The sequence below is a fragment of the Rousettus aegyptiacus genome, unplaced genomic scaffold, assembly GCF_014176215.1.
Source record: "Rousettus aegyptiacus isolate mRouAeg1 unplaced genomic scaffold, mRouAeg1.p scaffold_m13_p_16, whole genome shotgun sequence".
Classification (NCBI taxonomy): domain Eukaryota; kingdom Metazoa; phylum Chordata; class Mammalia; order Chiroptera; family Pteropodidae; genus Rousettus; species Rousettus aegyptiacus.
The window spans coordinates 31,632,507-31,648,734 of NW_023416291.1; the positions used below are offsets into that span (position 1 = coordinate 31,632,507).

At 35.3% G+C, this 16,228-nt stretch overlaps 1 protein-coding gene across 4 annotated transcripts in view; it reads left to right on the top strand.

Moving 5' to 3' along the window:
• Positions 1–2,498: 2,498 nt before the first annotated feature.
• Positions 2,499–16,228, top strand: part of GRIA2 (glutamate ionotropic receptor AMPA type subunit 2) — a 120,262-nt gene continuing 106,532 nt past the window's right edge. For all 4 annotated transcript variants that reach the window (XM_016138679.2, XM_016138676.2, XM_016138675.2 and 1 more), the window contains exons 1-2: positions 2,499–2,958; positions 3,471–3,611. In XM_016138679.2, coding sequence (XP_015994165.2) covers positions 2,871–2,958; positions 3,471–3,611 — 229 coding nt within the window. In that variant the 5' untranslated portion in view covers positions 2,499–2,870. The remainder of the gene's footprint in view (positions 2,959–3,470; positions 3,612–16,228) is intronic.

The following is a 16,228-nucleotide window of genomic DNA, read 5'->3' on the forward strand; positions in this document are numbered from 1 at the left end:
GAAATATATCCAGATATGTTGTGAAATTACGTACTTTGTGAAAGACACATCAATAGAACAGCAATTGAATTACAAGTAATGCCAACTAAAATTTTTATTTCAGTTTTTACATATGAAATATAATTGGTCAGTGAACACTAATATTCACCCTGAATTATTACATATAATTCACTGGGGACATGCTATATGCTTCAGCAAATTCTTATTTTATATCATTTGTTTTTATAGAATGTAATTCAGTCCATTTTGAGTTTATATTAACCCTTGGCTTTGAAATAAATTAAGATGAAAATAGATTTGAAAAGCCTTTAAAAATTAATTGACATTGACCCACAGTTTAAACATCACTATTTCTCCACATTCAAGCTGCTTTCTCTCTTGCTCTCTCACCCTCTTCTTTCATTCCAAATTACTTTGTATGGAATTGAAATTTTTCTTGTAATAAAAAATTGAATAAAAACATGGAAGAGAAAATATTTTTTTATTTTGCTTTGAGCTGTTATTTGCTCTTTTGTATATAATTTGAAATTTCAAATAAGAAATTATTTCAAGTTATTTTTGTGCCTTACGTCACAACTAGTGACTGAATAGGTGGATGTATTTGATTTCTTTAAATCGTAAATTTGGATATATATTTATTTATGTCTCTGTTGCTATTTTTATTATTTAATTTTTAAAAGTTTAAATACATTTTATATATAGTGAAGCATATATTAACAGACTAACATACATTCTTGATGATAAAACTGGGAGTTATTTTTACTTGTAGTATGTAAGCTTAGTAATAGATTATGGATATGTTCACTTCCTAGTTTAGGAATACACATCGAAAAACAAAAACAGAGAAGACCATAAACCTTAAATCACAGAATTATAGGATTTGAGAGCTATAGCGGCCACTTTGTTGATCCTTCTCATTTTTAAAATGGGGAAATTGAGGCCCAGAGTGATTAAGAGGCAAGTAGGAGATAATATAGTCAACAGGAGGCTGTAGGGGTGATATTAATGTGACAATTGCACAGGAAGGCAGCGTGGTAAACTAACTCTCTTGGCATTCTGAAATATCACTGGTTTATTCCTTTAGTATTGTGGGCTCCAATCTCCTGGAAATGGTCCCGTGCACGCAATCTTCCTTTATTTCTTTGTTAAAACCACAAAAGCCATTCCATTTAGTGAGAGGTTTCTGAGGCAGCAGAGGGAATTTCCAGAGCAGGTTCTCAGGCACCGGCATGGCAAGCAGTTTCACGTGAATAGCACAAATTCCACAGGGGGGAGTCCAGACTTCAGTCCTCCACACTAACTCCCATCCCACACACTTTTAATCCTTAACCTCATCTTTTGTTCCCCGTAGTCTCGAGGTAACGAGTTCAAAATGATGTGAACTTAGCTTACTCTGCTTACTTAGGCAGTGATTTTTCAAACTTACGGTCAAAACGCGATAGGGTATCTGATTTCTAACTCTTTGAGAAAGAGTCTGCATCTCAAAGGCCTTTCTTGACATGCTTGGCTTATATTTTGTTTTCTCCTACAAACCTTTCCTTCTTGGAACGGAGTCTTCTGCTTTCAATCTATATAAAGAAAGGACTACAAAGGAACCAAGTCTACATGTTTCTGCTACGAGAGAGTCTGCAGTGAAGGCTGCGAGAGATCCCCGCACCGAACTGGCTTGGCAAGTTGGCATCACAGACCGGTGGAGGAAACTCTAAAAGATGGAATTTCCATGCAAAGTATTTCCAAGTTTCAGTCTTGGTATTCTATACAGCTTTAGCCTCTAAATATAGAGTATTGGGTTTTCCCTGGATCAAGAATACGTCGCCTTTAGCTAAAGTTCACATTTTCGAACACTTCTTCGATGGGTATTTTGTTTGCCTGTTTGTTTTATGGCTCAATCAGGTGAGGCAGATGGTAGCCTTTCTATATAGTAGCTAAATAGGTTTTCGCCGGCTGTTAAAGATAAAACATCAAAATTACTTTTAACGTAAAACATCAGGGCCTGGTGACAGAACGCTTCATCGCCAGTAATTAGCAAGTTGGCTTCTCCTTTATAGCAGCCAGAAATCAGCTTTGCTGCATTTGGTCCAGGCTGGAGCATCTCCGCGACAGCTGCAGCGGCGGCACAAAGGTAGAGACAGGCAGGGAGCGGGGCGCTGTCCTCGGTGCTGAAAGGCAGAAGCGCGAGGTGGGCGCGAGGTGGGCACGAAGCTCGCGAAAAAAGGTCTTGTCAAGGGACAACCGCTGCTAGGCTCAGCGGCGCTTTCCCAGCGCCGAGCACCAGACGCTCGCTGCCAAGGCAGTGCGGGGTGCGGAGTGCAGGGAGAGTGAGGGGTGGACGCGCGCGCCAGCCGCCTGCCGCGAATCGCGCACGCGCGTCCGGGACTGCCTTCCCCTCTCTGTGACTTGCGTGTGTGTGTGTGTGTGTGTGTGTGTGTGTGTCTGTGTGTGTCTGTGTGTGTCTCTGTGTGTGTACGCGCGTGCGCGCACGCGCGCGCTTGCGAGAGAGAGAGAGAGAGAGAGAGAGAGAGAGGAGAAAGGGAGAAGAGAGCGCGAGAGAGGGTGAGTGTGTGAGTGCATGAGAGGGTGCTGAATATTCCAAGACACTGGGAGCACAGCGGCAGCTCCGCTAAAAACTGCAGCCAGCCAGTCCTCCGGACTTCGGGAGCAGGGACGGGGCGCAGGGCATCAGCGGCCACCAGCAGGACTTGGGAAATAGGAATTCTCCTGCTTCCACTTCAGGTTTTTAGCAGCTTGGTGCTAAACTGCTGTTTCAAAATGCGAAGGATCTAATTTGCTGAGGAAAACGGCCAACGAAGGAAGAGAAGGAAAAGGGGGATAAAGGGAATTATTTTGTGGATGCTCTACTTTTCTTGGAAATGCAAAAGATTATGCATATATCTGTCCTCCTTTCTCTTGTTTTATGGGGACTGATTTTTGGTGTCTCTTCTAACAGCATACAGATAGGTAGGTACCCTTTGTGCTCTGCTTTTGAATTGTGTATAATTTGTTCACAGTGGACAAATTAATTCATGTCATGTAGACTTATGTCATACCTTGACTGCATTCCAGATTTAAATTGCCTAAAATATACATGTTTTTCTTGGGATGAAGCAAAAGGAAAAGACAGTGTCGTTGAGACAAGAGAGGAAAAGGTCTTCTCATTTCCGACCCCCAGATTTTATTTCTGCCTTAACATTTTCCCGTTTGCTGAGATTCTCTAGGGGTCTGGATGCAAAGCTTGTGATTATGAGAAAAGGCAAATGCTTCTGGCCATCTACCTTGCCCTCAGACTCTCATCAGTGCCTTGACCCCTTGCTTACCACATGGATGTTCGACCCCCCGCTGCCTGTGTCTCTTGATGTGTTTATTCGGCCTGTTAGCGTTAATAGACTCCTTTGCTGTTGGGCGCTAGCGGGCTCCTCTCTTTTCCTTCCCGGGCGCTGACACTGTTCTCCTTGGTGTTTTGTTCTTTGCAGGGGGACTGTTTCCCAGGGGCGCCGATCAGGAATACAGTGCATTTCGAGTAGGGATGGTTCAGTTTTCCACTTCGGAGTTCAGACTGACACCCCACATCGACAATCTGGAGGTAGCAAACAGCTTCGCAGTCACCAATGCTTGTAAGTAATGAATATTCATGTATTTCGGGTGCAGCACGCGGAAAGCCAGCGAGTGTGAGTGCGGGGTGGTGTGTGCGTGTTTCTATGTGTCAGTGTGTGGGTGTGAGTGACTGCACAGGCGCGTGCGTTTGACAGCGTGGGGAGAAAGTGGCTGCAATCTCGGGGACCCCCGCTGGCTTGGGGGGAGGTGAGGAGGGAGCAAAAGGCAATGAAGAGTGTGCGCACTAGAGAGGGGGGTGGGGGTTGGAGCAAGGTGCCTTCCTTAGGTTCAGGGAGTTCTAGCAGATCTTGAGTGCTTCAAGAGAAGCCCTCTCTCCTTCCCTCTCCCCACACCTTGCGCGCCTAGTGGCACCCTGCCCACAGAGAACACGCTGTTCCCCAGGGCGCTCTGTTGGATAGATCCCAAAGGGGACTGCCGGAGCCCGGCCGCCTGCCCAGGCACCTGCAACCCTCGCCTTCGGTCCCAGGTTTAGGTCTGCAGGCCAACTAGGGTTCACTCTGCAGACCCCGCGAAGCTTATATTCTCCGCCTCCACGGGACAGGTTGTTAAAATGGTTCCGGAGTTGGGCTCGGGGCTGTTACATAACGCCCACCGGAGGGGCGCGGCGCAGCGAGGAGCGAGGGTGACGCAGGCCTGGTCGGACGGGCTGCGCCCCGGAGGGGGAGCGTGTCAATTTCTCGCCGCTCGGTTGAGCTTCGGCCTTCAGTTGAAGGGGGCGATTCTGCCAGAGGGGCCGCGGTCGGCTTGCTGGCCGGGTGCGCTCTGTTCTCAGGTAGCGAGTCTCGGGCAAGGGCAGCGAGAGGAAATGTACCTGAAAGCAGCTGGATCCAGCCGAGTTTGAACATCCGAAGAAGTCGCTGATCAGCCATTTTAGTCTTTGTAGTTATCCATATTAGCCCTATCACTCCGAGTAGTGTTCTGGGACACGCAATGAGACTCTATCAAGGCTACAAAGTAATAAAATCCAAGCAATTAAGTCTCAAAAGGGTTTCGATGGAGAAGCTCAGCGGCCCTTGTCCCGGGCTCCCACCCCCGCGCCGGCGTGGGCTGTGCAGCCGCCGCCACTGTGCCTTCCTGCCCTCTTTCCAGCAGCTGCCATCATTTCCTGCCGACTGGGTTGGAGTAATTCTCTCCTGCTTTGATGTTCTCAGTTTGTATTTCCTAGTTAACAATTTGGAGGGGGCTTTGCAGATGGTTCACCTCCCACTTTGGCTACAGTGTAAAGGAGCTAGCGGAAAATTACCACAGAAAAACACCCAACTACTGTCTTCCCACATTACACAAACAACTGGTTGCCATTCAACTTCCTTATTAAGCCTTAATCATATATTCGATGGTTTAGCTTGATTATCATATCAGAAACATTATCAACTAATTTTGAAACCCCCGTCACCCAAATGAAGAAATGAGACACTTTTCTTTGATAGAACAGGGTCATTATGATGGTCATATTAGATCAGATGCTTAGATGTTTATAAGGAGCATATTTAAGAAGGTTTTGGTGCTATATGTTTTCTTCAAGTGAGAAAAGAAACTGGGGGTTGGGGTGGAGGAAGGGCAAGGAAGGGATGAGAGAGACAGGCTCTTAAAGTGGATTTGCAGCTTTAAAAAAATCTACATAAAAGAATATAAGAATATCTTGAAAATATTTAGTGCTTATATATTATGTATTTTTTATGCATACATGTTTAAGAAGAATCACTGTAGTTTAATTTTTGAAGGCTTTTATACTTCGCCTATTTACCTACCGGATTTTGATTATTCATTGGATTTTATATCATTTCCAGTTTTTTCCTGAATTAAGATTGACAGCTGTGCTAAGTATCTATGTATCTGTACTCTAGTGTGAAAATGCTTTGAAAAGTAATGAACCTAAAGCAAGACTGATTACTGGAAGTATGTAGATTTTGAAAATGAGGTGAAAATAATTGACAGCTATACTTCTTGAAAACTGTCAATGATTCAGAAACTCACTCATCGGTGAAAATAATGAGAGGGCCTGACTAAGAAAATAACCAGTATGTCCACTGAACAAAATGAATATTCTTCAGTCCAACATGTTGAATGACTGTGTCGAAGCTTTGTAAAGACTAAATATTAAGGTTAGTTTAGGTTAGGTGACTAGTTTAGGTTCACGGTTTCAATATTTTTGAAAAGACCTATTTTTAATATAAATTTTATTGAAATAAGATACATGGATAGAAAATGTACATATATTAAACACATAACTCCATGAATTTCCACAGAATGAATACATCCATGTAATAAGCACATGAATTTCATTAAAAAGCACACACACGCACACAATTTGATCACAGTTCTGCGAAACACCTTCATGTTACACAGATTTTTTTTTTCCCCAGAAAATGAAGCTGAACTTAAAAATGTATGTGTGTCTTCAGATCCCCAGATTACTCCTCTGTGGATTATTCTAGAATACTAAAACAAATGATGATGAAGAACTGAATGCATTTTCAAGTTTTCCACATGGAGGTTTAGAATCATGGCATTTGCAACTCCCATGTTATAAGTAATCTTACTGATTGCTAAAGAGAACTAGTGAGGCACTGTTATAAAAGAGAGACTCATTGGATAGAATTTTCTGGAGTTGACATTGCCTCATTGACTAGGCAAATTACTTAACATCTGCGAAGCTTTTTTTCTTCATTCTTTTAGAAATTTCACAGTCTAGAGATTGTAAAATGAAACGGAGTATTTGTATCCTTATTCATTTGGGTTTTTTTGTTTGTTTGCTTGTTTTCTGTTTTTTGTTTTTGTTTTTGTTTTTGCATAGGGCAACAGAAAATGTAGAAATAGTTTAACTCTTTTCAGAGAGAGATGCTATGTAAACTACACTTGCAAAGTCAGCAGTCAAGAAATGAATAGAAATATCTAATATTAAATTTGTCAAGATGAGTCCTGATGATTTAAATCCTCCTCAAGGTTTTTCTCCAATGCTTAGCCTTTGTTTTCTTGCCTTTGCAGTCAGGGTAGTCCATGATTCTTTCCTATATGAAATGAAATTAGCAACATCAAATAGGTTGATAGCTGAAACCAAAATGACTTTCTCTTATTTCTTCCAGAAATCTAAGGAATTCTACTCTTCAACTCCATTATTAAAATATGTGTCATCAATCAGTGTTCTTCCTCTTAGTTAAATCATAAAAATCTCACAGGGTTAATTTTATATATTGAGAAAGTGGAGTTTTATATCTTAATGTTATAATTTCAAAATAGGAAAGATGCTAGTTTACTAATTAATTTAATTCTTGAGATGGAGGAACTTATTTGGAAATGCCAAGGTTGCCTTTGATTTAAGGATTCAGCAAGATCTACTGATGGGTTAAAGTTATGCAAATGAAATGAAGTCATTATACTCTGAACTGGGTAAAATGATTGTTCATCACAATAAACTCCCACATCCTTCTCTTTCACAGTCACAGTGGGATAATGCAAGTACCTATTTGTTCCCATTTGTTTCCATGGATACCTGAAAAAATACAGATTTCCAATTTCTTTTTTTTTCTCTCTCCCTTCTTTTTTTTCCCTTTCCATACCTTTTATCAATCTTCTTCCCTTTCTTCTTAGCTATAGATAATACTAAGGTGTTTTTTTTTTCCTGAAGGCTATTCAAACATAAACCTTCATTATGAGAAAATACAAACTGTAAAATTAGAAGAAAAACAAAGACTAGTATCTGAGCATCTGATTATTCAACAGTTGAAACCAGTGACGAGCCTCAAGAATTCCTTTCTCCCTCTTCCCTCTCTTCATATTTATTGAGGGCCTTCTAGTTATCAGAGGCTAAATGAATGCTTTTCTTACAGCAATTCATTTTTTTTTTCAGCCTTTCCCCTCTATGTTCTTTTGAATGGTTTTCAAAGCCTTGTAGGCCTTGACATCTTCAGTGTGTGCCCTGGCCACTGTAATCTCGTCTAAGAACTTTAGTATAAGGATGTGAAGATAGTTTAGTAGTTCTTATACAAAAGCAAATTATTATAGTAATTCAAAGTTTTGTGAAAATAATAAATTTGATATTATATATGTGCAGACACAACATATTATACATAGTTTAATAAAATCACTAGATTTTATGAAAATACTAAATATTTTTCCATTCTAAAAAAATTTAATAAACTGTAATGCTGTGCTTATTAGTAAAACTTGTTTAATATAGAATTGTCTAAACAGACTCTAAACATGAATATTTGATCCCATAGGGTTTTGGAAGTAAAAATATTAAATAATAAATTTCTTGTTCAAAATCTTTTTCTTTTTATGAACAATTTTGACAAATAGCTATTCATCTATTTAAAAATAACTTAATAATTTTATATTTAAATTTCATAAAAATAAATTATAAAAATATCAAATTTAAAGAAAGAGCAGATAAAAATCTACTTTTTCTCTAAGCCAGCAGATGGAGTTGTTGGAGAAAATATTGTTCTTCATAAAACTGTTGCACGAACTGAATACCTTTTGAAACACCATAAACAAATGTATTTAGAAAAATTGAAAAAAAATATAAATTATATCAACTTCAAAAAAATTACTTAAAATGCTATTGGAAAGATAACTCTTGATTCCTTATAGAAACAGAGTGCCTTCGATATTTGTTAAGTAGATTATCTTAAATATTCTTGTAAACTTGTATTATAAAGGCATTCAAAAACAGTACTGATTATAAATGCTCTTGGAAAAGAGAGAATTCTAAGATTATATTTTTCAGCCTTTAAGCCTTGATTCTCCAGATATCATTTTAAAGATGTATTTCTTATTACTGGATTGTAGTCATGAATTATTGAGATTGTACATCTGTATTCTTCAAATTAATGTTTGCTGAACCTATATTATACTTTGTATAAATGCAGCTTCATGTGCATGTGTGTCTGTGTATATATACATATATATATATGTAAGGTGTATATATGTATAGTTACAGATCGTAAGTAGTTTTAGATTTGTGAGGTTATTGTATTTTGCCATTTTTGTTGAGGTAATTACCAAAACCTGGAATTACTGACTTAAAGATATATACGAAAATTTCATAAAACCAGAATGAACTTGGATGCTATTAAGCAAGGAGGATATGAAGAAAATCATGGACACATGTACCAGAATACAGTATCTTACAAACCTGGTGGGGTAACTATTCAGTTACATTCAGCTGGATGTTACAAAGAAAGAAATAGCTCTTTGTATGTAAGAATAATTCATTTGTCATTGGATTTCTTGTAGACTCTCATCCTTCACTTATCACAAGAGACTTTCAAGAAAACAATACATTATACTAAAGAGGAATCAAAGAATGGTGTTGGTTGAAATTATCCATTTTAGATAAAAAGAAACTAAAATTTACTAAATAAAACTATAGAAGCTTAATATTAATAAGATTTTATTCCTATTATACACCTTTTTGGGGTCTTACTGGCTTCAACCTGCTGGCTAGAGGTATGGAGTATTTCCATTTCACATCAAGTCTTTAAAGTAATAGGGTTATAGCACTATAGCATTGTAAGAGAATGCTGATTCATGCCTAGATCTTAGATTTTTTCGTAATCTCTTCCAATAAACACTTTATAATTTTGAAAACTTCTTAGAACCCTGAAAATTTTAGAAAAGGCTTAGAAAGATCAGTTGCTTTCTAATTATTCCAGCATGATATGCTATATAATTGACTTTTCAAAGAATATGTGTTTTTCCCTCCTCTCTTCCCTTCTTCTGCTCCCTTTAAAGAAAAAAAAAAGTGGATAGACGTACTTAATCTGCACAGCAAATGCTATTATAGGAAACAAAATCTAAATTGATGTACGAAACTGTTTTTTTTTTAAAGCAGAAGTTATATTAGACAGATTAAATCTTATAGTAGATTTAAACATTTTATTAGGATGTTTTATTATATGGATACTGTTAAACATTTTGCATTTCTTTTTTTTTTTAACTGGATTCTACTGAAGACATTCCAGATATGATTAAAATATTAGCGTTTGAGTTATAGCAATTTTCAGTCAAAATTTCAGAAGTTTTCTCTAATGATCTGAATAACTAATTGCCAAACTTGTTCTATGACTACATCTTTTGAGTACAATAGGAAAATGTGTTGTTGAATTCAAACTTAAAATTTCAAAATTATCTACAATTTAAAAATTTTCAAACATCAAAATGTTTTTCAAAGTAGATTTTACTAACTTGTATAAAAAATGAATGTGGTTCTTACAGTAGTGTTGATTAGGAGCCTAACATCTATTATTTTTCAGTATTATTCAATTTAAAGTATTTTGTCATTTTTTAACATTTTTATTTATAGAATGAAAATATTTTAAAATTAACTTGGATAATAAAAATGTGACCTTCCTGAAGGCAGGGTTATGCCACTGTAGTCTGCGTGTCTTTCACAAACCCTAGCCCAGCTCCCAGAGCACTGAGGGCCTTAATGATTATTTATCTATTGAACACATTTAATAGGATAGATTCTTTTATTACAGTATTATACTTTTCAAAGTCAGAACTTCACTTTTGCTTTACATTTGGATTTCAAAGGAAACAATTTACTTGGTGTCTGGCTCAAATCCTATTTAGAAAAAGGTGTAATATATTTTTCATTTTCATCTACCCAGATATGTCCTAAGTTATTATCTTTACTTTTATCTTTATCTTTATCATCTTTATCTTTATCTTTTTCTTCTTCTTTATCTTTACTAAGTTATTATCTTTACTACTAAAACTACATTGCCATATGTTAAAATGATTTGCTGAAAATATGTATAGTATGCATTTTAAAGATTTATAAATGCTGTTAGGGTGATGCAAAAGCCATGTCCCAAGTGGTGAGAGTACAAGACTCCATTATAAGGTCCCAGTTACAAGTGTTCTCAGCTTCCACTTTAGCTTTGAATTTTCCATAAAATGTGAGTATATATATTCTTGAACAGCCACAAAATTATCTTAGTCTCCCCCTCCCCAAGATATCACATACTGCAATTTTCCATGTTAATTCTTTTAGTGCAAATTTTCAAAAAATATATCAAAATACAAATATATATATATATATATATATATATATATATATATATATTTTCTTTTCGAGGATATCTGTTAGTGAGAAATTTAGGAACACGGTTTCTTGTCATGGAACAATTGCTCTAATATTTGCACTAGTATGTGTGTGATTTCTTTTTATGTGCATGCCTTTCTTCTTTTTTTTTTCTGTAATGGTAGTCTACCTTTAGGATTTGTTTCCCAATTACTTAGCTTTGTCCTGCTTTCATTCTGTTGATAATATGCTTCAGCCAAACAAAACAAAAAAAACTCTTGTTATTATAGAGTTTAATTTTCATACATTAGTTAACAGATTACTGAAAAAAAATATCCAAAATTCTAACTACTAATTGGTAGGTTAAGGTTGAAGAAAGTTTTAAAATGTAGAGTCTTGATCTTAATAAGTGTCTTCAACTGAATAGAGCAAATAGATTTGGGAGATATAAAGGAACTTATCAGTAGTTTCTTAGATTGCTTTAATTTTCATATTTCTTCACATTTCTCAAACAAAGAACATATATACCCCTTCTAGTTGTACTGCTTAGATTGTTCTTCAGAATTTTACTTCATACTTTTATATAGTTTAATTACAGGTATGTTAATATCTACATTGTTTCCTGATTATTTCAATAGTATTTAAATATGAGCACAAACTAGAAGTCACCAGCTCTAGGGGTGGTACGAAAATGTGTGCTTTGCAAGTTTTTCTTGAGAGATACATTTCTGCTTATGTCATTATTTGCTTCTTTATTCATGTCTTGTGTTTATGGGGAATAGAAAATATTCAATCTTGTTTTTAGTTTATATATGGCTTGGAGAAATTGAGCTTTCTAATTCCCAAGCACTTTCACAATTTATAGCTTTATGTTGTACCATTTTAAGAACTTTGTACTAGTTTACAATGTAATTATTAATTTATATTTGGAGATGAAATTTTAGGAACAGAGACAACAATTTAAAGGGTATATTGAAGAGCTTTGTTCTTTTAATGAGAAGAGCCATAAATCTCCTTTTATATCAGAACACAGACAAATCAGAGATTGTCATCTTAATGATAAACACATAAGTGCTTTGTCTATGCAAAAAAAACAAAAACAAAAAAAGAGACTTGATTCTCTGCTGTTTATAACCCTGATATCCTAAGAAACAGAATAACATTAGTTAAGAGTCTGAACTTGAAGCACAATTCTAGTCCTACTATTAGATGTATGACATTAGACAAAGTGCATAATCTACTTAAGTTTTCAGTTTTCATCTTTGTAAGAGGGAATCCCTATAGGATTGTTTAGAAGCTACACGATAGACATGAAATGCTATGTACTGCGCTTGGCCCATCTAGGTGCACAAAAATTAGTGAACTTGTATTGTTATTTCCTGTGTTAGGAACTTTGGATAGTTTTGATAAGCACTTGCTGTGACAAGCAGAGTGTAATGAAAAATGCATTTCTAGTTTCCTGTTGGAATCTTTTTCTACTGTTTATGTACCAGGGCACATGCCGTTTGGTGACAAGAGACTAATAAAATAACCACATAAGCCATTTAAAATTATGTTTAGTGCACTAAAGTATGAGAATGATTTTTAAAAACTGAGGTGTTGAAACTTGAGTAGTACTAGATCTTCCCCTTTGTCACATATCGCTTACATTTAGGATGTTGAACAATTTGGAACTCTTTTATTCCTAGTAGATCTTTAAAGCACATAATTAAGATATATATCTGTGCACATTGTAGATTCCTAATGTTTTATTTCACTTAATTAATTAAATTAAAATAAAGAGAACACACACTTTGAAATCAGGCAAATATGGATTTGAATAAGATTCATAGTTTTATGATATAAAAGCATTTTTCCCCTTTGTAGAATGAAGCTGTTTCCTCATCATGCTTGATAATATCATTGGAAGTTTAAATGAGAAAATAAATAAATAAAATAAATAATTTGTCATTTATGACAAAGTAACAAATGAGCCTAATGTCTTCTTCCTCCCTGTATCTCAGCCCTTTATTGTGAACTGAATGGCCTTGCTCAGAGCAATGGAGGAAAATAAAATGGAAATTCTTGCCTTTAGAGAGCTTATATATATAAGAGCTTTATATTTATGTATAACTTTTATCTTTTCAAAATACTTTCAGATCGACGTGGTCTTCACTGTATGTCTGTAAAGTCTATAGGATAAATGGAATTATTCTTTTACCCATTTCCAGAAGAGAAAATAGAAATGTAGGTGAGTTGTTTTAAGCTACTGTAAATTTGTGGAGGAGCTCTAGCCTAGAAACCAAGTCTACCGTGTCCAAGGCTAGCAACTTCCCCAAGTTTCAAGTGGCAGTGCAGCTAGTTTATTAATATGAGCAGACATGGACTGAAATTATGGCTGACATTTATTAGTTGGGTGACTTTCTGTATATCAGTTAAACTTTTTAACCCGTTTGCCTCTTTTGTAAAATGAGGGTCATTGAAATATCTGTCCAAGGATGTTATCGTCAGATTTAAATGATAGTAGTTGCCTAATATAATATAGTGGTTAATATTGCTAATTTCAGTGAATCCAATTCTCCTGAGTGCATATTAGTCACACATACTTAGATCCGTGCTTTTTAGATGCATGAAAGAGAAGGTAGCTAAGGAGAGCTATGAAATTCTATAATTAATAAGCTCCTTTAATATAACCACTCAAGCTAATACTAAGACTAGGGCTTTTTTTTTATTATCATGTTTAGAAAACATTTTACAATATTTTAGTGTGTTCTTCATCCACAATTCATCCCTTGAAATACAACAGATAAACAGTAAGAACTGAAAGTCACACATAAATTTAAAAAATGTAGATTCTGGTTGTGCCTATCTGATATTGTTCCATTACCATTTCCAACAGCAAGACATTTGAGTAAATGAAAATGATGGTAGATATTTCCCATGGGTAGGGTGACATTAAACATGGAGCAAACTCATTGTGACTTCTCCTCTGTGGATCAATTGTCTGCATCTTGCCACTAGTTGGCTGGGCCACTGTCATTTTCACAAGTTCATTCCTCAGCATGAACAGAGAGGTTCTTTGCCTGTTTCTATTCTGTTGGAAAGGTCTCACAGGTTTGAATATTTTTAAAACAATTACTTGTCCAGAGATTGATTACTTTCTTTAAATAATGGAGACTCATTTTGAGAAGATCTAGCCATTGATAATGATGTTACCTCATATTGTATTTAATAACACATGTGAACTTTTTAATGTAGTATAGTAAGAACTTGGGTCAAAATTATTTTTTAAAGCAAATCCATACACTTACAAGATAAAGTTATATTGATTACTTTGAATTTAGGCCTGAGGTTGAATACACTGAATAAAAGTCAAATATTTATCTTCAAAATACTTATATGTACTTTTTTGTATGCATCAAAAACATATCACAGGGCTTTCTTTTACAATTAAATTTAATTGGGTGATATTGGTTAATAAAATTATATAGGTTTCACGTGTATGATTCTATAATACATCATCTGTATACTGTATTGTGTATTCACCACTCAAAGTCATATCTCCTTTCATCACCGTATATGTGAGAACTTTTACTCTTTTCTAACTTCCTTCTAGTAACCACTATACTGTTGTCTGTATCTATGAGTTCTTGTTTGTTTATCTTGTTCATTTGTTGCATTCTGTTTTATATTTCACATATGAGAGAAATCATACAGTTCTTGACTTTTGTCATCTGACTCATTTCACTTAGCATGATATTCTCAAGATGCATCCACATTGTCATAAATGGCAGTATTTCATCTTTTCTTATGGTTGAGTAATATTCCTTTGTTTTGTTTGTATTTCATGGCCACTGTTAATGGTGCTGCAATGACCATAGGGGTTCATGTATCTTTACGAATATATGTTTTCAAATTTGGGGAAAAGATATTCAAAAGAGAAAAATCCTTGGCTAGACTCATTAAGAAAAATGGAGAAAAGACTCAAATAAAATCAGAGTTGGATGAGGAGAAGTTAACGATGAACACCACAGAAATACAAAGAATCAGACAAGTCTACTATGAAGACTATATGCCACCAAATTCAATATCCTATAAGAAATGCACAAGTTCTTAGAAATATACAACCTTCCTAGACTGAATCATGAACAACTGGAAAACCTAAATAGACCAATCAACAGTAAGGAAATTGAAATAATCATCAAAAACTTCCCAAAAAGTAAAAAGTCCAGGACCAAATGGCTTCACTAGTAAATTCTACCAGTCATTCAAAGATCATTTAATACCTGTCCTTCTCAAACTCTTACAAAAAAATGAAGAAGAGGCAATACTTCCTAACTCATTTTATGAGGCCAACATTACCCTGATATCAAAACCTGGCAAGAATAAAATAAAAAAAGAAAACTACAGACCAATATCTGTGATGAATACAGATACAAACATATGAGCAACTTGAATACACCAATACCTTAAAAAGATTATACATCACTATTGAGTGGGGTGCATTCCAGAAGCACAAGGGTGGTTCAACATACACAAATCAATCAATGTGATACACTACGTACATAAAGGATAAATATATGATCGTATCAATAGATGCAGAGAAAGCATTCGACAAGATCCAACATCCATTTATAGTTAAAACTACTCAATAAAATGAGTGTAGAAGCAGAGTACCCCAACATAATAAAAGTCATAGATGACAAACCCGCAGCTAATATACTCAATGAAAATCTGAAAGACTTTCTTCTTTACCTCTTTCCTCAAACTTTTACTAGATACTTGATCTATGCCAATCCCTTTGGTAATGCCTGAGATGACAAAGAACAAAATAAGATTTCTGAATTGGAAAGTGTTCATGGGTGCAAAATCTTTTTTTTTTTTTAATAGTTAAGGTATAGCTATAGTTAACCTAGGTTTGTTAGTGTATTCATTGTTTCTAGATCATTTACAAGTATTATCCTGTACCTCAGATATATATAGATTTGAGTCAAATAATCTTAAGAGCATTGTGAAGAAAACATAAAAAAAGTCTTGATGGAAGCTGAAAATCATTGTCTTATATACCAACTTAAAATATATTGTTGAAAAACTGAAGAACTAGTGATATTAACAGTAATGCAAATTGCAGATCTTCCAAAACTAATTTTAATTTTAAATCAGATTTGGAGATGATAATTTTTATTTTGCATGATTTTTTTTCTTCTGCCAAAAGCACTTCATTTCAGTTTGAACTGGCATAGACTACAGAAACTGCTGGGTGGTCTTTATGTAAATTAATTTGACTTGGATTGTGTTATTTAATCATTATAAATACTATTTTAGCTTGTTACTGAAAAAGCAATTTGCAAGTTTTACAATGTTTTATAAAATATTTAAAATGTTGATGCATACGGTTATTTTGAATAATTGAAAAGGCATTAAGAGCCTGCTTTCTCTTTAATGTTAAAACAGATTTTATACAATCTAAACTTTATCATAGCAGTTGGCAAATTTCAGGTGGAAAATTGTGACTATATAAAAAATTGAATCAGTTTTAAAGAATAGAAAAAATATATAAGGTAATGGAAATATTTGTTAACAATAGCTTTTTGGTATTGTAGT